The sequence below is a fragment of the Odontesthes bonariensis genome, chromosome 4, assembly GCF_027942865.1.
Source record: "Odontesthes bonariensis isolate fOdoBon6 chromosome 4, fOdoBon6.hap1, whole genome shotgun sequence".
In the NCBI taxonomy this organism is placed as follows: Eukaryota; Metazoa; Chordata; class Actinopteri; order Atheriniformes; family Atherinopsidae; genus Odontesthes; species Odontesthes bonariensis.
Window position 1 is genome coordinate 36,084,226 of NC_134509.1, and position 27,883 is coordinate 36,112,108.

At 41.0% G+C, this 27,883-nt stretch overlaps 1 protein-coding gene across 2 annotated transcripts; it reads left to right on the plus strand.

Annotated features, from left to right (window-relative positions):
* The first annotated feature begins 1,795 nt into the window (after positions 1–1,795).
* Positions 1,796–27,451, plus strand: LOC142379042 (malate dehydrogenase, cytoplasmic-like). Of its 2 annotated transcripts, none has more exons than XM_075464116.1 (9): positions 1,796–2,017; positions 19,368–19,466; positions 20,318–20,414; positions 21,754–21,929; positions 24,360–24,482; positions 25,472–25,648; positions 25,736–25,849; positions 26,204–26,293; positions 27,003–27,451. In XM_075464116.1, the coding sequence occupies exons 1-9, from the start codon at positions 1,964–1,966 to the stop codon at positions 27,123–27,125; spliced, it is 1,053 nt and encodes a 350-aa protein (XP_075320231.1). In that variant the 5' UTR covers positions 1,796–1,963; the 3' UTR covers positions 27,126–27,451. The 2 variants fall into 2 exon arrangements, with proteins under 2 accessions (XP_075320231.1, XP_075320232.1); XM_075464117.1 differs by lacking the exon at positions 1,796–2,017 and adding an exon at positions 17,101–17,210.
* Positions 27,452–27,883: the final 432 nt, after the last annotated feature.

The following is a 27,883-nucleotide window of genomic DNA, read 5'->3' on the forward strand; positions in this document are numbered from 1 at the left end:
AAGACATTAGCCGCATTCACACTGTAGGAACCTTTGGCAGTTCCTATAGCCTTTTCAGGAACGGGGCCGCATTCGCACATACAGGAACTCGGGACCATGACCCTCAGTTCCTATAACCATTTTAGCTCCTTCTCCAAGGCTGGGTCTTTTCTGGGTTCTATAGGAACACATCTGACGTAGGTGTTTGGTGGTTGGCAGCTACGCCCCTTGTCATGTTGTCACAGCTGAAATGTTTACTCAACCTGCACATGTTTAATAAGTTAAACTTACACGTTGTCTCCTTTGTCTGCGGCACTCTGCTCTCCTTCCTTCATGAAACTGTGTGCTCTTCTAGCCTCGATGTTAGACGCCCAATGTGATCGTCCATGATTAATATTACCGTCATACAGACCATGAACACGGTGGCCTCCCCGCCCTCCATATTAGCGTCTTGGTGTTTTTCCTTCTCTCCTTACTATTCGCGGGTTTTGTTTTGTTGTTGAATGTGGCGCTAAAGTAACACGTCACTGTCGCAGACGGTCGCGTCGCATCAGTCCCTATCAAGGTCCCGACTAATGTGCGAATGCAAACTGAAACAGTTCCACTGGGGAAGGACAGTTATCAGAACGAAATTCGAGGAGGACTGTTCTTAGAACTGCTCTGTCCGAATGCGGCTATTATTGTAATAAATCAAGTAAACCTCAATAACTTAGGTCAAACCTGACTGTCTTTGATATGACTTACACATGATCTTATAGCTGGAAAAGTCTACCTTTCAATCAAATATGATCACAGCCCATGTCACAGAAGTCCAAACAGCCATTAATTGAACAAGACCTTCAAACTTACATTTAAATGCATGAAACTAACACATACAGTAGTGTAGTGTATCACCATGTATATGCCTCAGAAAACCTTGAGAAAAAAAACTGCTAAAAGATAGATCGTTTTCCATTTTATATGAAAGTGCCGTGGTCAAGATTCAGTCGGGAACGGAAAAAAAAAAACATTGTTAGATTTTCAGAAAGATAATTGTTTTGGTCAAAGTTCAATGGCTGGCATATATATTAACCCTGACCTGACCTTTTGCTTTGTTGCTCTAAAATGGCACGGGGGCTTTTTTGTTGAATTAAGTTGTTCAAATCTTAACCTGTGTACCCTGACGGCTGAAAAAAAGCTGTGGCTTCAGCCTATCTTTCTAACCTTGTTTGTGATATATGATACTTACAAATGTATAAATCAATTAAAATACAATAGGTTAGTCACATTGAAAATGCTTGTTAACCCTGCGGTTACTGTTAAGTTTTGAACTCCTCAAGCTAAGAACAGAAGAGGAAGAGCTTGAGACTTTTGGTTGAACTTCTGTTTGGATTCATTTTAAACAACCAATATCCACAGCAGTTAATGAGTGAGTGTGGTCCTAAACAGTCCAATCTGTACGTCTCTACACCAACAAAAGCAGTACCGAGTCTGGTTTTCTTACAATTGAGTTGATTCTGCAACTCTTTACTGTGCCCCTGTAAACCTAAAATTTATATCCTAGGTTGGATTAGCAGCCAATTCATGTCCCCCTGCAGTGACGTCACCATTCCCATTTCACTCAGAGCTTGCTTGCATTTTACAGTTGCTTCCATCATTAGCAGTGATTTTTACATGCGCCACACACGAAAAGCTTTAGCAGTCCGGTCAGTAGCTATTTGCGTCCTCAAAATCGTATTAAGGGACTAGACCGACTGCAGCAGTGTGCGTTTGTGCGCGTGTGTAGGCTAGGTAGGGGTGGAGGTGAGTTGGATGCGGCCATAGGAGGCAAGAGAAGGCAGCGCGATACAAGCGTCTCTTCCTCCGCGGCAGTATTCTGTCGCACCTGCCTGTCTCTCTCTTTTTCTCTGTCTACCTGTCTCCGTCCCGTGCTGAATCTCGGCACCATTTCTGTCTAAGAAGACGCTAATTATCTTGTTGTAGCCAACAGAACTCCGAAGGGATCATGCTGACGCTGATGACGTCCATGTATCTGGTGGTGCGGGCGGTTTCCCCGCAGGTGAGTTGAAAGCGGCACAACCGTCTGCTTGCGTGACCGCTGCGGAGACCGCGCGTCCTTGAACGCACCATGATAGACAAATTCTGGAGCTAAACTTGAGCCTCAGGACGCTACTCACTTTGTCCCCCTATTAAGTGTATGTCTTAATTTTGTATTCGAGCTGCAGTAATGAACAGATGGGTAATTTAGTTAATATAGGCTATAGCCAATGGTTTTTTGTTGTTGTTTTTTTGTTTTAACCTTGGCGTACCCCCTTTAGATTTCCGCTATTAAAATGGCCGCCAGAAACCATACACTTTCTTCGAATGAATAGGGGAACTCGGCAAGTTGCGACTTTTTTGGTCATTATTAATTCAGCGACTGTCTCCGTAGCGTTGGCAAAATGTTCAGAGTTACGGTGAAGCCAAACAAAGTAAATAGGAAAATACCCGCTCGTTGTCTTCATAGTAAAAGCCCCAAATGTAACTTTTTTGTTGAACATTACACCAACGATGAATCTGTAAAACTGATTGTCATAGATTTTGTATCTTTTTCTCAATATGTTTTCAAAATTGCATAAAGCATACATTACTAAATAAGACTATACATCTAAACAATTAATAATGTCAATAGATTCTTAAATGTCTGCATTTATGTAGCCTAGATAAAAAGAAAGTCATCATTACTATGACAACTTTGCATGAATAACCAACCACTGAAATCTTGGATGTTGGATTTAAGGAACATTGCTCTGAAAGCTGATAGAAGCCATAAAAGTGATTAGAATATTAAATGTTTGGAAGGAACGATGATTAAGAGAAAGAGATGTTGATTAAGCATCTTATAGTTGTGTCAATTTTCATTTTGCTGATTTAGAAATGTAAAAAATTGTTTTATGCAGTTGATTCTGCTTTTATGTTGAAGGCTGATTAACTAAACTTCCTGCACTGGGTCTTTGCTGCTGCCTTGCTGTAGTAGCAGAACAGGCTGCAGATTATCAGCACCACGGTCAGTTCCTGTCCAGGTTCCAGCACCACTGAGCTGTTTTATCTCTGTTTGCTTTAAGGAAACTGAATCCAACAAACAGCTTGGAGATCCAACATGGCTCTAGATGTTGTTGATAGGTTGGCATATAGACATGACGGTGACTGAAAACTTCACTTGGCTGAAACCGACCCTCTTTCTCTAGTCTCTTTGAAAAAAAATATCCACTATATCGATTACCTTCACTTCTTTCTCCTCAGCGAGCAGTTTAGTTACTTGACATTCACTACAAAAGCAAAAGTGCATGTACAGCTGACTATATGTGACAGATGAACTGCTTAAATGAACTATTGATTTTGGCTGCGAACTGAGATCAAGTGTCTGGCCCGGACAGTCCAGTTCTTCCACAGCAGATTAACAAAATCATGCCTCTTTTGACCTTGATATCTGCAGGTTGAAATAAGGAGGTCATGAAAACAATCTCAAACCCAAAGTTGGAACTTTTGATTTAATTGTATTAATGGGATAGTTCGCCTCTTCTGACATGAAGCTGTATGACATCCAATATTAGCAATATTGTTTATGAACATTTTCTTACCCCCCACTGCGTGCTGTGAGCCGAGTTCCAGCCTCGTTTTGGCATTGACGAAGGTAGTCCGGCTAGTTGGCTGGGGCCACAAAAATAAAGCGTTTTGCTTCTCAAAACAATATGTGTTCAAAAGAGTAATACATTTGCATCACAAAATCGTTCTCCAGGAAAAAGTCAGACCTCACAATCGCTTGGCGCTATTTTCTCTCCCTTCGTATCACCGTGTGCTGCCACCTGCCGACAGCCGCGCCTGTTACGTGTTTACTGCTCAGAAGCAGGGGACTGCTCGGTCTGCACTTCGGTCTGCATGGTCTACACAGCACGCAGTGAGGAAGAATCTAGGTATAGACAGTGTAGAACGATATTATGTATTTTATTTTATTGTATCAGCAAAAACTCTGTACTTGACCCTTGAGTTTCTGACTGTTGTTTGTAATCTTAGTGTTGTCCTACTATATTACTAATCTCCAGATCAGAAAGCTCTGAACAGATTTAACTCCTGCCAGTCAGCAGTTAACAAGCTGATTGACAACTTAAAGCTGCCAGCCAAAGTGACTTTCTGTAGTCTTGGGTGTTAACTTGACTTGCCACTTTTACTCCGAGTTGAAAATGTTCCCCAAAGAAATGGAGATTTTGTTGTGAACTGATCTCACTATTTTTTTCCTTTAATTTTTAAGTGAGATCTGTAGACCCTAAACAGGAACTTTGTTTTCAGTGGCAAGGACCATTACAAGTCAGATAACACAGTATCTAATTTTGGAGCCACAATTTTAAGTTTCTGGATCTGCATCGTGCTGACCTGCAACACCATTAAATTGATAATCCCATAGACATGAAGCCAGACATGTAAACTCCAACTAAAGTACTCAAAACCACATTTTGGATTGGTCTTGCTCCAGTAGATAATCACCAGGACCATCTTTTTTGACACACACACAGACTCACAAGACCAAAACTATACCAGCTTTATTTTGTGCCAATAATATGTTGCATGAGGAGTAGGGATGGGAATCGAGAACCGGTTCTTGTTGAGAACCGGTTCCCAGTGTTTCAATTCCTTGGAATTGTTTGGCGATTTTGCAAACGATTCCCTTATCGATTCCAGTGGGTGCGAATGACGTCACCACGCAACGTTGCGTGGCGAGTCCAGTGCAGCCACCAGTCAACAGTAAACATGGCGCCCAAGAGGTACAAACGCTTGAAAGTTTGATTACACATCCCTAAAAAAGACGACAACAGGGCAACTTGTAAAGTGAATATTTCACCAAAGGGAGGAAATACTACCAACATGCAATAACTATGAATAAATGATTAACGTCGGTGAATCTGAACCCAGCAACGTTAGCAACATTAGCATGTCCTCAGCTAACACTGCAGGTAACTAACTAACTAACTAACTAACAAACTAACAAACAAACACTGCCTATCATGTTCGCCATATGCCTCATTATAAAACCTGCTATTAGTAATGGTTAAGGTTAAATTAATGCCTTCTCATGCATTACGTTTAGATGAAATCATGAGAGGCACTGGCTCAGAGCCAGAGGCTGGTGGTACTACCCCCAGTTCACGTCTACCTCCAGCTTCTCCTTTCACCAGAGCAGGGAAGAGTTAAATTACCCAGGCCATGATAGACGAATGTGGACCTCACCATTGTTGGGTTTGTAAGGTCATGGCTCGTGTTACTTCTAAACTAAACAAAGTTGATGCTAATCGACCGGTTTGTTGTCCTTTTTCTCCAAATGAGTATCGATAAGGGAACCGATAAAGAACCGAATCGTTAAGCAGAATCATAAATGGAATTGGAATCGTAAAAATTCCCATCCCTGAGGAGATACACGTGGTGATACTGGATAGAGTCTTCATTTTATTTTGAGATCCAAAACAAATTGTTTGAGTCGTAATACCGCAGAGAAGTTTTTGTATATTTACTAAAATGATCTGCCAAATGATTGAATTGTTGAAAAGATTTACATTAACATTTACCCTTATAAACTGTTATATTCAATATGAAATTGTCCTAGCTTTGTTAGAAGTGTCTTTTGTATGGGTTCCATCAGTTTTTCATGAGTTTCTCAAGGCATTCTAGACTATTTGTAGTCCTTACCATGTCTTCCAATGATGTCTGAGACACCATTAAAGTGGCAGAACACAAATTATGGCACTTTATGACAAATTACTTATTCTAGAATGGCTGACGTGTTCTTCAGAGGATGACAAATTATGGTGACTTTCTTATCTATCAGTGAGTCCGCTACGATTCTTGAAATGGATTTAAGTTTGCAATTTGGATTACAAGGGTTTTTAAGGTTAAGCTTATTTTGAGTAAATCTTTTGTCATCAACTGTACTATACATTCAACTCCTGCAAAGCTCAATAAAACTTTACATTGTTATATTACTACAAACAGTTCTCAATGGCATCTACACAAAATAAAAACCAAGTAACCCATAATCCTTTGTTGCATTCTGACACAGAATTAAAAATCAATAAGAGATAAGAGAATATTTTTGCTTTAATATAATGCACAAAGTGATAGAAAAAAACAGAAAGACATGGCAACAATGTGGGAAAGCCACCTTCAGCAGAAGTGGTAGTAATTTTTTAATTTTTTTTAGTCCAATCTTTACAAAGTTTGGAGGCACTGTTTTATGCACAGCTCCCAGTGACCCAAGTATTTCATGTGGAGCCACAGCAACACCTTGATTCTTTTGTTGTAGATTTGCTGTTGTGCTTGGGATCATTGTCCTCTGATATGACCCAATTTCAGCCAAAAAAAAAAAACCTGTCAAACAGATGGTCTCACATTTGACTTTAGAATAATTTGTTATACGAGTTATTGGTTCATGGTTGTCTGAGAGAAGGTGCTCGGGTTATGTGGTTGTAAAACACTCTACAAAAAGAGTCTGTAGACCTGGCGACAAAGAAGGCGAAGAGTCTGTGGTCCAGGCGAGGAAGGGAGCCAAAGAGTCTGTCGTCCTGGTGATGAAGGAGACTGAAGAAGGTGTAGTCCTGGCACGAAGGAAGCAGATTAAGCTGTAACAGGCAGGAACAGGCGTGGCTGGGAGAGGCGAGCTCGGCTGAGCACCCTCTGGAGCAGGGACTGGCAGAGGCGAGTTCGACTGAGCACCCTCTAGAACACTTGGAAACTCGGGAATTCTAGCTGGCTTGGACTTGGAAACGCCAGCAAGTTCGGGCTTGGTAGCACTAGCTAGCTCTGGAGACAGGAGATCACTAGCTAGCTCTGGAGGCTGGAGATCGCTAGCTAGCTCTGAGGACTGGGGGTCGTTAGCCGGCTCGGGGGGGGTTGGAGACCGGTAGCCGGCTCTGGCTCGGCCACGGGAACAGGCTAATCTCCTCTGAACGAACGAGTCATACACTTCAAAAGCAGCTTTCAAAAGGAAACTGCTTCTCTGAACTGTCGAAACAGATCCTCAAAATCTGCCTCAGAAAAAGTGTCCACAAACGAATTGTCTATTGCTACATAAGCCGGAGGAGACGAGGAAGCGCGTGTTCACCCACCGGGAGACACGAGGAGGTGTTGGACTGGGACCGACCCACCTGGAAGGCTGAGGCGGCGTAGGACTGATCCACCGGAAGGGCTTAGGAAGTGTCGGCTGAGGAGACGTCTGTCCAGCTCGTCGGAGGCGCCATGATGTTGTTGCATCGGCGGTGGCGTCTGCGTCGTCAGGGTGACGGTAGGCGTCCACTATTCCGGCACGTCAAGCCGTATCCAACGCATTCAATTCATTTTCAATGAAATCCGGCCGATCGTTGTCGCCGTGCTCGCAAAGCATGCTGGGATTCCGGCACGGCGAGCGGCGGACCTGCGGCACGTCAAAAAGTTGGGCTCGGCCGGACTTTATGCAAATTTGCCACGGCAGACGGAGTGCGTTATCCAATGACAGTAGATCATGTGCTCTCCTGTGTCGCAGCAGCAGCACAGCAGCTCTCCTCGCTCGCAGATCCGGATCCATGGTACAATATGAAATAATGTTCCATTGCTAACGATTTATACACATTAATTTCCCTCCAAAACTCAAATTTTTAGAGGGAGAAACTTCGGTTGGTTAAAATCACAAGTTATTTACTTTCTCCTGGAGCCATTCTACACGCCCCACACACCCACTGTAGTAGCAACACGGCGACAACTAGGCATCCAATCCGGCGAGTTACGTTGACGTGCCGGAATAGTGGACGCCTAGCCTGAGGATGGAGGTGTGGACTCCGCTTGACGCATCGCGTCCAGATCACACGGGAGTCCCAATTCCTCCAGTAGCAGTGGAGAGGGCAGGATTTCAATGTCACCGTATAATTCCCTTAGTGCCAACTCACACTGCTGCTGGGCTCTCCTCTGCGGGTCTGCTAGGTCCTTTGTGAGGCCGTATCCTTCTGTCATGTTAAGAGTTGTAGAGTTGGACCCAAATGCAGACAACGTCAGAGGTGGTGAGTAGATTTTGAAGATTTAATTAAAGTAATGATGATACAAAAACACAAGGAACACAAGGAGTCAGAGCACAGGAACAAAACCAAGAGCAGACTCTAGAGGCGTGCCTTCGGGGGGGAAAGTGAAGAAAAGGGTATGTAAGGAACTAGACAGTGGTGGCAATGGGAAGTAAGACAAGGATCCGGCAAGGAGTGGTGGAACTAGAATGATACATATACTGGGGAGGTTGATTACTAAACAAGGAACCGGTGGCTGATTACTGACAGGATGCAGGTGTGAGTGAAGAGAGCAGAGGGCAGAACGCAGACTGAGGAGAGAGAGATGGCACAGGGGGTGAGGGAGAGAACACTAACTAGGAAAATTAATCTAAGGCAAATTTAAAAACATGCTAGAATCATAACGGAGAAATAATCTAACTAACACAAAGAACACACAAGGAGTAATTAAAAATAACTGAATACTAGGAGAAACAGAGCTAAGGTGAAACAAAAACTGATCTAATAAAGAAAGAACTAAGAGCACCGAATAAAAATAATAGAACCAATAACTAAGAAGTCCAAAAACACCACTAAACACACCCAGATCCTAACATTATCAGGAGCAAACTCCAGCATTACTGTCTTTGGACTGACACGGTCTTACAGTATCCTTGGGTAAAATCCTTAACTCTGCATTGCCCTCTAGTATGTATTTATCACTTATATCGCTTTGGATAAAAATGTTTGCTATAGTGAATAAGACATTATGAGAGGCAGTCCCCCCATGTTCTGATCTCTTATCCTGCTTCGGAGTAGATTAGGTATCAAGCATAAATTGCAGTGGTGATACACCCTGGTAAGAATTCAACTACTTTTGTGGTTGAACCTGAAGTTACCTCACCAATCCTGGTTTATAGTACAGGCATTTTAGCACCTTGCAGTCATTTAGCCACAAGCTCCTCAGTATACCAGAGATTCCAACATCATCTCAATGTCAATGTCATGGAGTATATAAGGCCAACAGGTGACACTTGGCACATATTGGGTCATGCAACAGGAGAATAGTTCTAAAGACAACAATTAATTAACAGCATGGCTAAAACAGAATAAAGTTATTGTTGTGACCCAGTCAAACCTCAAACCAATTGAAATTCCATGTTGAGATCTTAATAGAGTTGAACATAAATTAAGAATAGAATAGAAAAATACTTTATTCACCTTAAATTCAAATTAGTCAAGTAGCTAAAAAAAAAAAATTTACAATGATTGTATATTAACAAGAACAATAATAATACAAATTCTAATAAAAAATACTACTACTAACTAATAATAATAAGAAGAAATGACTAAAGAAATAAATCAATCAAAAAAAAAAAATCAAGCAATCAATTTGAGAAGAAGCCTTATGGCTGTGGGAACAAAGGACCTCCTGAACCTCTCAGTCCTGCAGCGCAGAGAGATGAGCCTCTCACTGCAGCTGCTCCTGTGTCCTGCCACAATGCTGTGTTTATTGTTCTCCAAAAGGGAATACAATTTCTTCCTCATCCGTTGCTCCACCACAGCACTGAGAGGGTCCAGCCTTCTGCCTACAACAAAACCAGCCTTTTTACCAGTTTGTCCAGGCGCCTACAGTTTTTGTCTGTCGTGCAACTCCCCCAGCAAACAACAGCATTGTCATCTCAATGATAGTGTGATAAAATATGCACATCATATCACTACAAACATTGAAGTCCTTCAATGTCCGTCTTCCGTCTCAGGAAGAAGAGACAGCTCTGGCCCCTTCTGTACACTGCTTCTATGTTGGCAGACCACTCCAGTTTATTATCCAGCACCACCTCCAGGTATTTGCAGGTCTGAACAGTCTATATCTCCCCTCCATCAATGAAGACTGACTGGTATGGGGTTTTACATCTCCTGAAGTCCACCACCAGCTCTTTGGTCTTGGCAGTGTTCAGGAGCAAACAGTTCTTTTTGGTCCAGTCAGTAAAGGCCTCCACAAGGTCCCTGTACTCCTTCTCCTGTCCACCATGCACACATGCCACAACAGCTGTATCATCAGAATGTATGTGGCAGGACTCTGAGTTGTACCTTAAGTCTGATGTGTACAGGATGAAAAGAAAAGGAGCCAAAACAGTACCCTGCGGAGCCCCAGTACTGCATTCCAGTGTTCCAGAAACACATCTCCCCATTCTGACATACTGTGGTCTGGCAGACAAATAGTCTATAATCCATGATGTCAGGGAGGGGGCCACACCCATACCTAGATCTGTAACCCTCAAGAAATTGAAGCATCATTTAAAATACAAGTGCGTCAAACTACTTCCAAAATATCCTGAGAGGTAGATAATCCATGTAGAATACAATTATGTATTGTCGTAACAAGCTGTTGTATAATGGGGGAAAAACATTTTCTGCATACCACTTTGTAATTTGCGTTTTTGGTAATGTTACCTCATTTCAAGACTTGTCTAGAAGTTTTCAAGAATGCTAGGTTTATGAGGCAGTTTCGGGCAGTCCATATTACAAGTTGACATCGCAATTAAGTGGAAGGAATTAGGCTTTTGAGTGCTTTTTCTTGCCTTATGAGTTTTTAAACATTAATTGAGGCTCAGTTTAAAAAAAAAAGTCTCAGTCGAAGGTTTAAAACTTTAAAATATATCCCTCCATATTATGCCAGTGTTACTGTAGTGTAATTAGATAATGCAAATTACAAATAGAAAAACAAACCACAGACTACATTAAAAATATAGTTTAAGTAAATATCAATTGTAGTCAAATAAATTAACCAACCAAAGCAGCATATTAATGCTTACATTTCAGTGATTGATTGAGGAGGGAGTGGAGCCCAGAAAGACCTACTTTTCTCTGTGGGACTTAAAGCCCAACTCAATCAGATTTGGCCATCAAAGCAGGTTACAAAGTAGGTCAGTTACAAGCAGTCTTTATGTACTACAGATTCCCGTGAGGTACCATTAGAGAATCCACAACAGCCAGCACCCACACACTGGAGTTCAGCTGCTGTGACAAGACATAGCATAACTGAACTGTTGAAATATACTGCACTGGATATACTGGATGATTGTTTGGTAAGTACCAATCTTTTTCTGTAGCTCTGGTTCCCTTGTCTGCAAAATGCTTTTGGAGTTTCTCTCAACAACACAAATATTTGTGGATGGATGTTTTGCCTAAGGCAAACACACTCAGGTCCAAACTGAATTTTTCTCTGCTTGATATCTAAAATAATTCACACATCATAGTTTACTAAAACAAGAAAAAAGAAAAGATTCCTGTCCACAGAGAAATGGAAAACATAACCAGAACATCACAAGTATGGAGTACTGAAAATGTCATAATCCGAAATAAATACAAAAAAAATCTAAATGTCTATGCATTTCTGCCTCATTATCCAAAAAGGGATATTATTTCAAAGTCTGTTATGGGCTCAGTTGGTCACCTATTGGTTGATTATCAGACTGCATAGATCATGAAACGAAAGATTGTTCCTGAAACTGAAAGTGGCAAAACGAAAACTATGATACAGATGACTTGTTAATTAAAAGACTGAGACAGTTTGTGCTCTCTTAGTTACTGACTGGTCTGCCTGAAATACAAAAGTTGTTTATAAAGTTTGTACAAAAATACAGGCTGCACGACTGACTGCACCGTTTTTTTGACTGCAAGTTAAGTTAGCCGCTAATGCTGTTAGCTTCAAGTTAGCTGTAAGTTCATGAAATAGGCCTCTCATTTGAAAATGTAAAAACGTAGACAGGGAAATGTAAAAAAAAGAAACATGGAAATAAATGGGTTTGGGGAAGTAAATAGGGGGAGACAGTGCACTGGGGAAATAGCAGAGAGGTGTGTACAGTACATATACAAATAAATTTCAATTAAAAAGAAATTAAATGTCAGACGAAGTCAAAATAAATATAAAAGAAAAATTGTATTTATTTCACATGCTATTCAATTATTTTATCATAAGTTATTTATTTATTTTAGTAGCATTTATTATCCATCCATTTTGTCTTCCCCTTACCCGAAGTCAGGTCGCAGAGGCAACGGCTTCTGGCGAGAAACCTTCCCCAGCGACACTCTCCCAGCGTTCCCGGGTCAGAAAGGATATATATAATCCCAAACCAGATGCCCCAAGTACCTCAGCTGTATCCCCTTTTGATGAGGAGGAGCAGCAGCTCCACGGACGTAAAATTGTGTATGGACGCTATGGACGTGTCCATACCAATATTTGGATACGTTTAAAATGTCCATACCAATTTTGAATGGGAAATTTCACAGCATTCGGGAAACAAAGGGTTAATTTTCCCCTTCCGCAGTTTCTTCTCTCAAAGACGGCGTGTCATTGGTGGGGACAGTCTTGCTATCTGTGATTGGCTCACCTTCTGTAGCGCTATGAAACTTGAGTGACTTGCATAAAAAAAAAAAAAATCAATTCTCAATCTTGCCATTATGGTTTACATTAAAAAAATCAGAGGGCTGTAAATCAGATGTGAGATGTACAGTCAGTTTCCCTCGTAAATTAATTAAAAAATCTCTCCCTTAGATATTATGGCAATTTATTTGTATAGCACATTTCATGTACAAAACAATTCAAAGTGCTTCACATAAAACAAAAGCATTGCAGCAGGGAGTGTAAGAAGCATTAAAAATACATAAAAGAATATAAAGAGAAACAAATAAAAGAATTTAAATTAATTTAAAAACAAGCGTGCAGATTTCATGCAGACACATGAGAAAAGAAATGTTTTTAACCTGGATTTAAAAATGTCTACATTTGGTGAAAGTTTAATCTCCACTGGCAGTTTGTTCCACTTGTTTGCAGCATAACAGCTAAATGCTGCTTCTCCATGTTTAGTCTGCTCAACACAAGAGCAGCAGGTGACCGTCCAGCTGCAGAACCGTCCAGCAAAATCAACATACTAACAAAATGACACGTGAGGAAATACTCAGAAAATCTCCCATTTCAACATCAGGTGATGTAAGAACTGCTACCATCTCACTCCGTGTCAGTTGGTGAGAATAACAATACTGCACCTTGGGGGCCTGCATTGTAGCTTTATAGGAGTGGACTATGACAACAAGAAGGATGTAATATTTATATTTACCACTAAACTAGACATATTAGGTTAAAGAGATGTCCAATACAAGTCTCAGATGTGCTAAATTCCTTGTATTATCCATTTTAAAGTCTGGTATTGTTGTATTAGGGGCTCCATACAGTGAGGGTTCATACTGTTTAAAACTGTATATGATAATGCAGTTGTGGTAGAAGATGGTGGCAGTGGAGCATGGGCTACTTGTGATGAAAGGGGTTATGACTGGACAGACTTGAGAAGGAGGCATTGAGTTCCTCTGAGTCCACCTCTAAGATAGGCTGTGTTCATGTACAAATATACGCCTCAACGGATGGTACCTCTCCCTGCAGCCCTACAACTTTACAGTGCAGTACCGGGCAGGGAAGGCCAACCTGGGTCTCAAGAGTCCATGAGGATTGAGTAATGGACTCTTTGTAGAGGGGAGAAGGAATGTAACGACGCGCTCGCCGTTACCTCCGTATTCAATTGCGGATTGAAATGAACTATAACAAAACAAAGGCGAAACTTACCTCAACCAGCTATTCTGTCCTCCCGGGGTGTCACACCAAAAGAGGTCCCCGGGGACATGACCCCTTAAATATGGTTCCGGAGGACAGTAGTAAGTAGGACTGGGGGAGTAGGGGAGTGTGTAAATGTTTAAAGATGTTTATTCATGTATATGTGTTTTGGGTGTTAAAGGTGGGGTAGGGGATCTTTTTCTGGAACATTTTTTTACATATTGCTTGAAATACTCTTCACACCCCCATTGCAACCAATTAATTAAAAGTTTTGACACAAATATGAAAAGTTTTAGTGGCCTCTAGGAAAAACAGTATACTGATGCCGTCTATCAAACGACAATCTGCTCCTCCCTCCCGCTCCTTCCCCCTGTGCGCGTACCCTGCTCCGTGAACGTATTACGCGTCCAGAAGCTTGGCAGGAAGCTAAACTAGAGCCAGCTTGGCTAGCACCTAGCATTGTTAAACGTATAGTTAGCATATACTAAATACTAAATACTAAATACGGCAACGATCGATGTTTGCTGTCAGAACAGCGCTCGTGCACCTTCGTGCTCGTGCGCGTTCATGTACTCTAGAGGCGTGCCATCGGGGGGGAAAGTGAAGAAAAGGGTTGGGACTTTTTACCTGCGTATTTTCAAAATGCAGCTTCGCTGGACTCAAAATCCAGGATCTCCTACCCTACCTTTAAGTAATGGTTCAGGGCAGTGATTCCCAAACTTTTTGTGCCCAAGGACAAGTAAAAATCTCAAGGCACACATATTGTGCAAAATATCCCCCTATAACACGTGTTATCACTCCTATCATGTAAAAAATCTGTAAATGTGCATAACCATTTACTAATGCCAAATAAAATGTGACAAAGACAACTATATTACTCATGAAATATTTATTAATGAAATATTTCAAAAATGAATATGAAACTTTATCAAATTAGGCTTCATTAAAGGTGGGGTCTGAGATCTTGGAAAAACGGTTCCTGCAAGCTATATTTTTGAAAATCCACAACCTTGCCTCTCCCTTCAGCCCACCCCTCGAAACCACGCCTTCAAAACACATGAACTAGTCACGAGTTTGTGAACGCAGGGGGGAGGGGGGCTGACGGTTGATTGGCGTGTCAGAATCCAATAGAAGTAACTCTCATTACTTCTATTGGTCAGACATTTCCTCTTGCTACACCCTCTACAATGGACTAAAAGATTTAGTTTTTTTTCCAAACATTCTATTTTAGTGGGTGCAATGGGGTCGTGTGGAGGTTTTCAGACAATATGATAAAAAATGCTCCAGAAAACATCACAAACCCCACCTTTAAAGTAGCAACACATTCATTTAAACCAGACAGGTCACAAAATTAAAATGAGGCAAAGGAAACTCAGCAGAAATTCTGCACAGAGAACTGTCAATGCAAGGAAGCTGCATTGTCCACGGTCCTAAACTACAAATTATAAATGCAACATTTCAGCAATCAGCATTGAAACATGTGCTATTGTAAATATTTTGCCTACTTACAAATTAGTGAGATACATGTGCCTGTCGGGGCACGCAGATTTCTTTAAAGGATAAGACCGGTTTTTTGACATTGGGCCCTTGATTTCACATTATAACATGATGTTCTACTCACCCCTGCTTGTTGTTGAACATTTGGAGCTGTTCCGAAGATATTTGAGAGGCGTCTGGCTGCTCTCTTGAGATATTTGGCCATGAAACGGTTTCCTATGGGCAAGCTTAAACAGGCACAAACTATGCTGTTTATAATTTATTAATTACTCTACACCAGCACTGATAACGCGGAGGTGCGTCGCTTACTAAAAAAAATCCGGGTTACTAATTTTGAATTTTAGCCGAATGAATAAATAGGCAGCAGGTCTGTGGGCTGTCTGTGGCAGTAGCACGACGAGGACGTCAGTAACACCCACTTTACGACAAAAAAATCAAAATGACAATAACCCGGATTTTTTTAAGTAAGCGACGCACCTCCACGTTATCAGTGCTAGTGTAGAGTAATTAATAAATTATAAACAGCATAGTTTGTGCCTGTATAAGCTTGCCCATAGGAAACCGTTTCATGGCCGAATATCTCAAGAGAGCAGCCAGACGCCTCGCGAATATCTTCGGAACAGCTCCAAATGTTCAACAACAAGCAGGGGTGAGTAGAACATCATGTTATAATGTGAAATCAAGTGCCCAATGTCAAAAAACCGGTCTTATCCTTTAATCCTCGGTGGCACTGAGCTGAGGGCCACTCACAAGTCCTGTTCAACCGAGAGCCGTGACTTCCTGTTGTTCTTCATGTGAACCAGAGTAGAGAACGCCAACTCACACAGGTAGATAGTGGGGAAAGGAAGAAGTTGCTCAATCGCGTGGTGGGAGATGCTTGGGTACTATGATGCAGAAGCATTAGCTGACAGCTAATGCAATTAAGTTAGCATTAGCTAACTTCTCCCAACAAGACGCACTCGGGCTGAGGATTGTTGACACCCCCGGTGCTACTGAAGCCATAAGACGGGTAACTTTCATGATACTGTCAGCTGACAGTTTTTTTCTCTTTTGTTTCGGTGGTGGGTTGTCGGCAGTCTCTGCACTGGTGGTTGGTGGTTTGCTCCGCACAAGAAAGCGCTCCATTTTCCCTCTTTCTCTGTTTTAATGTTGTCCTTCAGCCTTTGATGTGTCACAGTCTCATAATTCCCACCTGCGCAACTGCGTTAACAGTGAAATATGGGGTTCTCTGGGGATTTTTTTTTTTTTTTAAATGATTGTTTTTAGGTATAGAGTTTGCCTCTGTATTATGAAATTAGTGCATACAAAGTACTGATATAGTAAATTAAAAATAATTATTTTTGTGTAGTTGTATATTGCAATAATAACGTATAATTGTCTCAAAATCCCACGGCACACCAGTGTGCACAGTTTGGGAACCACTGGTTTAGGGGTTTGTAAATAGGTGATTATATTGTGTATATATTGCAATAATGGATGTTGTACATATTTATGATTTATTGATAATTATGTAAATATTTTAACCTACCTGTTAATGGTTTGGTCTTATTGGTCATTTGACTAAGGGTAGGGTTTTAAAAGGGAGGCAAAATGGTTTGTTGGGGCAGTGTTGGAGATTTGGATTGAGACTGGAGAGTATTGTTATTATTGTAAAGAGTTTGGATTTTGGATTTTGGACATTCTTTTGTGTAATATAAATCATTGAGCAATTTGCAGTTACTTTGATGCTCAAGTCTCAAACGTGTCGTACTGCAGTACAAGTGGTGTAATTCCGCTACCAGCCACTACACGCCGCCAAATGCACAGCTTCCAGATGCTCTCCTAAAAAAGAACACTTTTCAGAAAATCGTCTACCATTTGTGACACGGGTGGGCGCGGTTTGAAAGGAGTGATGCATCATGGGAGAATGTGTTCTTTTTGTCAATTTGGTTAGGTTCAAAAGACTGTCTTCGTATGTCAAGATGACTACAAGTCCCATGCTAAGTGGTGGGAGTTATTTCACCGCCCGACTTTACAATACACAGATAGAGGTGACCCTTTCGTCTGATCTAGTCCGTCTCTGAGCAGGGAGAACAGCCGCTGGACGAATCTATCTTCAACCGCTAGCAAATATGGTAAAAAAAAAAAAAAAAAATGTTATTTCCTATGTAGCCTAGTGTCTGATTGCAAACATTTCGATATGTTATTGGCTCCATATTTCGTAGTGATTTTCTGACGAAATTATATGAATTGTGTGCAGTGTCATACATTAATAGTTGATGCTGACAAGGAGACATCATCACATCTCACTTTTTGTAAAAATGCTGTTGTTGGGGGTGTTTTTCTTGAGGTTCTCTGTGTGCTGCGTTCATCTTACAAAGCTCAAGGACAGAGTTCTCATTCGTAGTTTGTTGCGCAGTTACATCGTGGAAATGTGAATTTGGGGTTGAATGAAAACACGGAAATGAAGCATCATGAGCAAGTAGTGCGGGTTTCTTGGACCCGGAGAGTTCCACCCGCCTGCCGGCAGTTAATTCATGTAGCTGCATCCATTTTAATAGGAGCAGGCGATGGCGTGGCGTCAGATGACATATCATTCCTTCTCTTTTCTCTGTCGTGTTAACCAATCAGGATAAATGCTTCGGCAGGTTGAATCTCGGCTCGCAAACCGAACAGTGAACGGCCCTTGACACGTTTCAGCTCGTTATAATGTACCGCAATAATATTTCTTAATACACGAGAAACATTATGACTGGCACTTGTTTTCCATTAATCTGGGCTCTCAAGTTTTCAAGTTTGCTTGGAGTGAGATTCGGGCGGGGCTGGGGCCGGGCCGTGTGCGCAGGGGGGGGGGTTCTTTCGGGTTTTTTTTTGGGGGGGGGGGGCTGGTCCCTTGCAGTATTCCATCGCCATAAACTAGCTAAAGAACAATTGTTTTATTTATACCAAAATCACAGCTCTTCACTTTTACCCTAAATTCTGCTATATTTTAAAATAAATTGTTTTAGGTATGCAAAGTCTTAACAAACAAAATTTTTTTATGAGTGTTGTTGTAAGTGTTTGTGGCAGATTTTGATGCTTGATGACTGATATTGGGGGCTCCCATTTAAAGCACAGCCATTTTCACAGTCATGATGGATGACAGAGTTCCATTCAGAGCCAACGTGTTCCTGGTCTTGGTTTTATTAAGCCCCACCATGGAAAAAACCCTCTCTGCATCAGCATTTCAGTGTGGCAGAACTAATATCAGTTTGGCAATTGTAGATAGCCTTTGGAATCTGCTCATACCAGTCACCTTTGAAAAGAATTAACCACGGAAGCCTAATTACACTCCTACATATTTTTCATTTTTCATTAAGTTGCTCATGTCAAAGGGTGTGTGCTGAATATTTAGGCCTACTACTCCAACGAACACTTTAATCGGCAGGTATTGGTCTTTTACAAGGAGTAGGAAAACTATAGTAACTAACAAAAGATTAAAATAAATGAAGATATGACCTGCTGAAGATCCTGACGGTTCTCTTCCACCTCCAGCTCGTCTACAACTTCTGCACGCATTCAGAGCATAAAGGTTATGTCTGCTGTGCATTCATGGAACGCGTGCTTGCAGCTTAAAGCTATTGCAGACCTCACCCGGCAACAAGAAATTCTGTTTTGTGATTGGCTGAGAAATTCTATTTTGTGATTTTCCGATGGGTTGCTAAATCAAGACAGCTTCTGAGCTGTACGAGCGCACCTGCCATTGACTCGTTTATAGTATAGGCCATTATAATTTCTGTGCGACGAAGTTTATCATTTCTCAGCGTGAGAAATGGCATGTGTGGCGTGTGAGCGTGTGAACTTGTTGAAATGCGTGTGTCTCACGCTCATTGCGTGAGACTTGAGAGCCCTGTGAATGAAGTTTATCTGCCGATTAATTCATTGCACGAATGCCGAATTATAGAGGGACATCGACCATGTCTGCCGAAGTCCATAATTAAACTGAGTGACTAATGTATTCATGCTTGTATGCAAGGTCATTGGAATTTGGTGGCAAGTCTTCTTCATGCAGATGGCTGACTTCCACAGCAGTAGGAGTCTCTAATAATGGCTTTATAAACCCGTGGCCTCCCATCTTTTAAATAAACTCCCCTTACTTGGTAGGGAAGAAAATCCATATATGAAGTTTATGTCACAGTAAATGACCCACAGAGCAACCCTGCTCTGCTTGCCACTGCTGCATCTTTTCCTGCCTCCTTTGATATATTTAGGCTGGTGACCCAAATGAACCAAGCCTGTTTCTTTGCCCCCAGGCAGAACCAATCCGTGTTGTGGTGACCGGCGCTGCTGGCCAGATTGCCTACTCCCTGCTGTACAGCATCGCAAAGGGAGATGTGTTCGGAAAGGACCAGGTAAGACTCATCCTGAGCTTTGGTTATATAATCTTTTAGGAGCAGTTGCAGACACCCCTTTGTCGCATCGCAGCACCAAAAGCTGTGCAAAGCTCTGTGTGGTTCTGTTATGCAATGGAATTACCATGAATAGTGAACATGCTCACTGGTGGGATGTACACTTATCTCAGTAATTCAGAGGGGTAAAAAAGAAAATGACTATTATCATGATTATGGTTCAAATTAAAAGGAAAATGTAAGATTTTAATGACGCACCCATGCTGACAGCCTTATAATAAGGATAAAATGATGATGAGGTTCAGTTTGAAATCTTAAACTTTGTTCTTGTATTTATCAGGAGCTTGTGTTCACTTTAAATGTTTAGCTGCTCTGCCATTGTCCTTGAAAACTGGAACAGTGTTTTTCAAAATGTATTCACCTACAACTTTATGAGAAAACTGGAGGAACCCTCCCACTGGAAACATTCTGGATTAGAGGAGCAAAGTTATTTGAATGAGATGTGGTTCTTTTAAATTAAGAGTCTTTGATGTTGTTGAACTACTTTGTGTAAAGTTTTAAAAACCCAATTTCACAGGAGCATTTTTGTTTAAAACACATTGAAAGTCACCTAAAGGTCTTTTTATTCATTGCTCAAAAAGCCACCAACTTTTTCTCAGTCTTTCACCATTGACCTCACATTAATTACATGATTACAGCTGTTACATGAAAAACAGTCTTACAAGTGTAGATTTAGTAGTCCCACACCTTCTTTGTTCTGTGATTATCTGACTGTGATCAGTTTCTTCTCCCCCCATGTTTGACGTCTTCATTGTTCAGTATGTAGACATCTCTGTTCTCTGTTCCACCAACAGCCAGTCATCTTGATCCTGCTGGACATCCCCCCCATGTTGCCAGTGCTGGATGGAGTCGTCATGGAGCTGCAGGACTGCGCGCTACCTCTACTCCGGGGTGAGCCTACACTGTGTCTGTATCCTAACATCCATCCATTCAGCCATTTTCACACCATTGTAATGAAATTTATCCCAGCAGAAGAGATTGGGTTTCATTTGGAACGTAGTACACGCTGTGTGTGTGTGTGTGTGTGTGTGTGTGTGTGTGTGTGTGTGTGTGTGTGTGTGTGTGTGTGTGTGTGTTCTTTGTCCTTCAGAAGTTCAATTCTGAAACCTCTACTCTGCTGCTGTATGCAGGGAGAAGGAGTGTCTAAAATATGGCTTCTGGTTGGCTGGTGGTTGGCACCACAGTAGCCAATCAGAGCAGTTGTGGGACAACAATGAACAGAGTAGATATCAACTCCGAATAAAGTCCACTGTGATTGCTGCCAGCTTATGTTTAAAAAGCTAATAGTATGTTATCGTTGGGATCAGCTGAGGTGGCAGGAATTTATCTTGAAGACAGACTTTCTCTGCTCTGAAATAATCTCAGGTTAACAAAGTTTTAAGCCTGCTGTTACAAGTGAAAGTGGGAGTGAATCCAATACCACATACAGAACAGTTTATCAAAATAAACAGCACGATCAATTTGACAAGACGTCATGAACATAATTTATACAGAGAGTTCTTGGGTTCATTACCTTCTCCTTATCAGGCCCCATCCACACGTAGCCGGGTATCTGCTAAAACGAATATATTTTTCTACGTTTGGACCTGTCATCCACATGAAAACGCATAAAAACGCACCGTAAACGAATGTTTTTAAAAACTCCGGGCAAAGTTAAGATTTTTGAAAACTCCGTTTATGCAGCTGCGTGTAGACAGAGATAACCGGAGATTTGCGTTTTCGAACGTCACAATATGCGCCAAAACAACAACAAATCTGCTTAAAAGTCTAAAGTGCGACCTTTGTTTACTGAAGAAGCATGGATGCCTTGAGAACTGTGGTGGTTATTATTGTGCAGGCGCTGTTTACAGCCTTGATTTTACACGCCCAAGTCGTACTCCTCACTCCTGTCGCTGTCGGAATTATTACGTCCTCATATCGAGGGGCAGTCCACTGTCATAAGATCACCTGTCCGTGTGCTCAAAAAAGTGGCGTGCACACTTTATTATTTAGCTGACGAGGGCAGATTGCGCAAAACAGCAAATGCATTTGGGTTGTCAAGACAGGTGAAAACGCAGATGTTCGGTTATGTGTGGAAGGTGTTTTTTTCGAAAACGAGGTAATGTGGATACAGATTTTTTTATAAACGGAGGGGGGGAAACATTCGGTTTTAAAAATACCCGGCTACGTGTGGACAAGGCCTCAGTATGCTCTGAGGAATGAAAGACTCCTCCCTGTCCTTTCCCCACAGAGGTCATCCCCACTGACAAGGTGGAGGTGGGCTTCAAGGACATTGACGCAGCCATCTTGGTGGGCTCCATGCCTAGAAAAGAGGGGATGGAGAGAAAGGACCTCCTTAAGGCTAACGTGGCCATTTTCAAGACGCAAGGAGCCGCCCTGGACAAGTATGCCAAGAAGACCGTGAAGGTGATCCCTCAAGTTTAATGATGTCAGGAATCAATGTGCTTTTTCCGTACTCTTTCTCTTTACTTCCAGATTTGTTTTTTAAGAAGTTAGTTGCAGCTGTCCTGCACAGGAAATAAAAGTGCTTACATAGCATGTCCCCTCACCAGAATAAGTCTTTCGCTTCACAAAGCCAGCATTTTCTCTGCTGTTAACTTAGCTGCTTGCAAATTCATGTTGAGTTAAAGTTCAAATCAGGCCTTCAAAGCCGCTGGATCAAAGTTCCACTGCAGGCCCTTAGTTATTTGTAGTATGTACGAAAATGTGTTAGCAGTAATTTAGAAGTGGGGCCTCAATGATCCAAAGTCCTCTGTGAGGCCCAACATCAGTGTGATGAAAGAGGTAGAGTCTTTCTTGAGGTCAAGTTTCACATGCAGAGAATCTGTGGGGAAAGTAAAACAGTTTAACATCAACACCGAGGGAGGTTATTAGCAGTTATAATGAAAAATTTTAATAATGCAAGACAGTTTTCTGTAAAACAAAAGTGTTAAATGACCAAAACAAAAAACAAAGTTGACTATTTATTGGTTTTGTCATGGACATAAATCCAGCATCAACTCAACTTATGAATACTGAGTTCCTGCAATACTTGTTTGATAAAGAAGTAATAGTGTAAGAGCCAAAATTTCATTCTAAATATTTTACTTAATTTTATTTGTAGAAAACCACATGCTGTTAAGATTTAGATTTTAATGTTTGTTTAATAGCTGGTAATAATTGTTTTTTGGATCAATATATTGTTAAATGTAGCTAGTTTGTGAACAGAGTGAACAAAAAGTCTATGATAGTATAATGTGTGAAAAGAGTCAGTGGGATTAACGGAGTGGATGGAAACTGCCGACCTGAATGGATAAGTTGATAGTAATTTGCATTAGGCCGTACCAAGATGGGATCTGCGGGGCAAAATGTAGAGTTGGAGCCTAAACTTTCTATCCTACAAGCAGGGTATCTACGGGGTCTTAAAAAGTCTGAAATCCAATCATTTGAATTTAAGGCCTTAAAATGTCTAAAATTCTCTTGAAATCTCATAAAAATGTCTTAAATCTGATTTTGAAAGGTCTTAAAAATGTATTGACCTGACTTTTATTTAAAACAAATGTATAAACTTCAGTCTTGCTTTTAATTGTTTCGATATTTGAGGACGCTATAACGGAACTAAAGTACCTGTGCAGCCCGATCCGAATTTATTGAGCACAACCTGCTATATAGTATGCTGTTCGTGGTTGCTAGCAGCGCCGTGACTTTGTTTAAGATGGGTTAATGCAAATTTGACAATTTGTGGCTTCAGAACGAACAGTTTACCTCATGGTTGAAGCCGGTAGATGGATATATTTATGAAGCACACAACACCTTGTGCAAGAAAAGTTTGAAACTTGGCACATTGGCCATCAAGGCTTTGGATTCCCATGCCAAATCTCAAATGCATAAAGCGGTCTTAAAATGCCAGCAACAAACGCTTTCCATCAGCCAGTGTTATTCCACATCAGGATCTGGATCATCGTGGTCCAGCGCAACTACAACTCCAGTTGACCTCCGGACAGCGTTTGGGTCTACGCCCACACTAAAAGCGGAGGTGCTCTGGACTCTTCACACGGTAGCTAAGCACCAGTCATATACTGGCAAGGAGAAAACGTTTTAAGTGTGGAAAAGACTTGTTTTGCAAGTAATTCCAAGCCTCCTTTTTGCCAGTATGGCTGTGAAATGTGTCTTAATTTGTATTAATTATGGCCTTAAAAAAGTCTTAAAAAGTCATAAATTTGACTTGTTGAAACCTGCAGAGACCCTGTACAAGCCAACTTGTGGTTTTTGTAATAGAAGAATGCTTTACCCCTGTAGGAAGATCTGACAGCATCTGAATGTGTTGGATCTGGGTGTTTTGCTGAACAGTTACTGACAAAGTAACCCATTTGGACATCACTCTCCTTGTTATCATGTTCTGGTAATTAAAATTACCTTCCAAATGGTCCAGGGTGTCCAAAAGATTCTAAAAAAACAACAACTTGTTGATCAAAATTTTCATTTGAGTAAATCAAAGAAGACAAAAGGGAGATTAATTTCAGTTTGGGGACTCTTACTCTGTTGTTTTTGCTAAAATTGCTGGATCCCTACAAGTCAGTCTGTCTGTTTTCCATTTTGTTGACAAGGATTGTGGGGAAATGGCAGAGAAGAGCAGCAGTAGACATTTTGTCTGGAGGTGCATATTTTTGTGGCTAACGTCTAAGGTCACTATTTATATAGAGTTTATAACAGAGTTGCTTTCGTCTTTGCTCTCATATAAATATAGATCTGAATCATGAGTTTCTAACTTTTTTTCTCTGAATGCTGAAGCAATCATCGCAGAGTAATCAAACCTGTTGTCTGTTTAATAGGGATGTTTGATTATCATCCTGTCAGGTTTTGGTGGTTGGAAACCCAGCAAACACAAACTGTCTGATTGCCTCCAAGTCCGCTCCATCTATCCCTAAGGAGAACTTCTCCTGCCTGACCCGACTGGACCACAACAGAGCCTGCTCACAGGTACACAACAGTTTTCACTTTGGTACTGTTTTCATTTGACATTGACAGGAATAAAAAGCAAGTAAGGGTGTAAATACATATAAGGGCAGGAGGGTGAGTTTGAGCTTTCTTATTGACAAAAATGTATGTTACTTTTGTGAGTTTTTGTTTCATTCCCAACCTTGATTATGCCATCGTCTCTTTTTTTAATTTCTTTTTTTTTTTTATCTCATCATAATAAGACAATATACATAAGAAAGCCTCTGTGACAGAACATAAGATATTATGGAGTACATATCAGCAAAATTGCAAATGAATGTGGGCTAATGTGTTGGAATGTGTTCAAGGTGGACTCAAGTAGCATTGTATTTATGTTTACCCTCTAAAATGTAACCAGATGGTGTAAAGCATTTTTTAAAAAGCCTGTTTTTAACAATAGTTCAGCTCTTTGAACAACTGTAAATTCGGAACTCTAGATCCACATCACAGCCTGTTGGTTGAATGGATTTACACCATGGTCGTCCTTTCCTAAGTTCTTAAGAGTCTCTCCTGCTATTTTTCCCTACCACCATGATGTTTTCCAGTGAAGTCAAGGAAAAGTGCTTATAAAAGACAATAGGGTATTTTTCAGTCTATTCAAATGTACCCCCTGTACGAATCCACGTGAATGCCAGGATACAACTTTTTAAAGCAGAACAAGACATTGTAGCAAGATGAGCAGTGCCACTCATTTTACATGTCAGTGCTTTCAACGCTTGGCTGATTGGAGTGTTTACTTCATAGAGTCTGTCCTGATGTTTTGGCCCATGTAATGCAGCTGTGCTACATAAGCTGCTTCATAGTGTCACTGATGATTGTGTAGCACTTTTTTATTTTATATTTACCCTTAATGTGTGCTACAATATTTCTCTGGAGTCACACACTGGTTATTATATCATAGGCAAAATCATCACATTGATATTTGTCTATGCATTAAGAGAACACTTATGTTTTTTTTCTCTAATCTGCAGGTGGCGATGCGCTGTGGCGTGTCCTCCGACAAGGTGAAGAACGTCATCATCTGGGGGAACCACTCTTCCACTCAGTACCCCGACGTCCACCACGCCAAGATAAATATCCAAGGCGCTGAGTCGGCTGCCTATGACATAGTGAAGGACGACGCCTGGCTCAGAGGAGACTTCATCTCTGTGAGTGTCCGGCCTCTCACCTAAATTGAGAATGAAATTAGATACAACAGAGTTCTTCATTTAAACCTTCTCCTCTCACTCCTTCAGACAGTGCAGCAACGCGGTGCTGCTGTTATCAAGGCCAGGAAGCTGTCCAGCGCCATGTCTGCCGCCAAGGCCATCTGCGACCACATGAAGGACATCTGGTTTGGCACCAAGGAGGTCGGTGTGGACCTCTGGGCGGATGCCAGATCTGAATTCTTCAGTTTGACAGAAGCCACTGAGAAAAATTTAATTGTTGCATTTCAGTGTGCTAGATGGGGACTGTAAAAAGTGTAACATTTTAGTGGCTTTGATTTGCACTGTGGTGTGAATTTGTGTTGCTGCTGAACAACAGAAGCCCCTTTAAAATACATGTTTTTCTCATTTAATACAAAAAATCTGAGCAGAAGATGATCACAACTTGAAAATGTCCTACTTCATTCTGAATTCGATATGAGAAAGCAGCAGCAGAAAAATGACATAATTTGTTTAGTAAAAAGACTTATTGGGATTTATTTGTCTTTTTCCTGACAGGGTGAGTTCATCTCTATGGGGGTGTACGCTACTGGAAACTCCTACGGCATCCCAGAGGACCTGATCTATTCCTTCCCTGTTCAGATCAAGGTGAGTTAATACCATTTTTAGAAAACCAATCCATAATTTGTGTTTAATGAAATGGATACAGGCACTGTTGTTGGGCAGGGCTGCCTTTAAAAAAACAAACAAAACGAAACAATGGGGATATTCAACTGAAGATCATGTACACTTATCTCTTCTGCTGCAAATATCTGATAGCATCCCCTCTCTCCTGCTACATTTGTGTCATGGTATTCATTCACCAGGCATCACATAAAGGTGTTTTTCAACACTAACTTACTAAATTGTTTTGTTTTTACTTATTCTTCTCTTTATTTATTACCTGCTGTAAAGCACTTTGGTACACCGTAAGTATTGTCTGTAAAGGGCTGTATAAATAAAGTACATTTACATTTACATTTAAATACATCTGGAATTAACTGAGCACTCGACGAATTGGTTGATTTCAGCTGTAAAAAAAAAAGGGGGAAAATGTTGGCAGAGTTGGTGATTAAAATTCATTGATTCATTTTTTTTTTCTCTCTTCCATTTAAGAATGTATTCTTATTAGCTTTTATCAACTCAGAAGCACTTTGAATTTCCTAATTTTTTTCAAGATATTTTACTTTGGATTCTTGGAGTCACTTGCCTGTAATATGAAATATAAAAACAAACAGGTGATAAGAAAATCTTAAGTGCATGCATAAATGGAGAACATACCTCAAAGCTGACTTATCCCTTTTCATGTCATTCACAGAACAAGACCTGGAAAATGGTCAATGGACTCTCCATTAATGATTTTTCCCGAGCAAAGATGGATGCCACAGCGGCAGAGCTGGTTGAGGAGCGGGACACCGCCCTGGATTTCCTGTCTCAGTGACTGTCAGCATCTGCTGGCCAACAGCAGCTTTTAGATCCTCCAAAGGCTCGCTGCTCTCGTCTCTGAAGACAATGACCACCACGATTATAACCATCCAAGCTGGTGTCTGTGTGTCACCCCTGTGTCTGTGTGTGTGAGCGTGAGTGCACACCAGTGTGTTTCATCACGCCACCTCTTCAGGTTTACTAAAACCTGTTCTAATCTCTACCACCTGGCCTCCTTTGTCTGTAAGACACCAAGAGAATATCTCTGTTGGTAGATAACACAACTAGCTTTGAGGAAACTGTAACAAAAAATGACCTTCAGTAAAACAATAAGGAAACTGATGACCAACTCAAGCCTCTTTCATGTGTCTTTGGCGTCTCTTTATCGTTTTTTCCTTTACAAGTTGAGCTATGTGATCACACCCAACTGCAACACCACCCGATCATCGCCAATGTACAGTCTAAAATTCATATTCCTTTGGTGCTGCAATTATACACCAGACTCACTTTCAGCTGTAGAAATATTCATATATATATATATTTCTTTTTGTGCTTTATTATTTTGCTCCTCAGTAACTTGCAGTAAATAATTGCAACCACACGGGGGCAGCTTCAGTCCAAATTTGGCAGGGAAGTTATAAAAAAGGTGAAGTGTGAGATTCTATTCAGTTTTTTTTATTCATTTCAACCTTTAAAAATAACCAAGCAATGTCTACCTTAGAAGTGATGTTTATCTCTTCCTAATCATGACATAATTAATATTTATTAAATCCT

Bases quoted from the DNA above. Each gene is read 5' to 3' on its own strand.
- LOC142379042 (XM_075464116.1), top strand. From the start codon at position 1,964: ATGCTGACGCTGATGACGTCCATGTATCTGGTGGTGCGGGCGGTTTCC. The intron at 20,415-21,753 runs GTGAGCCTACAC...CTTTCCCCACAG, and splicing joins CGCGCTACCTCTACTCCGGG to AGGTCATCCCCACTGACAAG. The intron at 24,483-25,471 runs GTACACAACAGT...TCTAATCTGCAG, and splicing joins ACAACAGAGCCTGCTCACAG to GTGGCGATGCGCTGTGGCGT.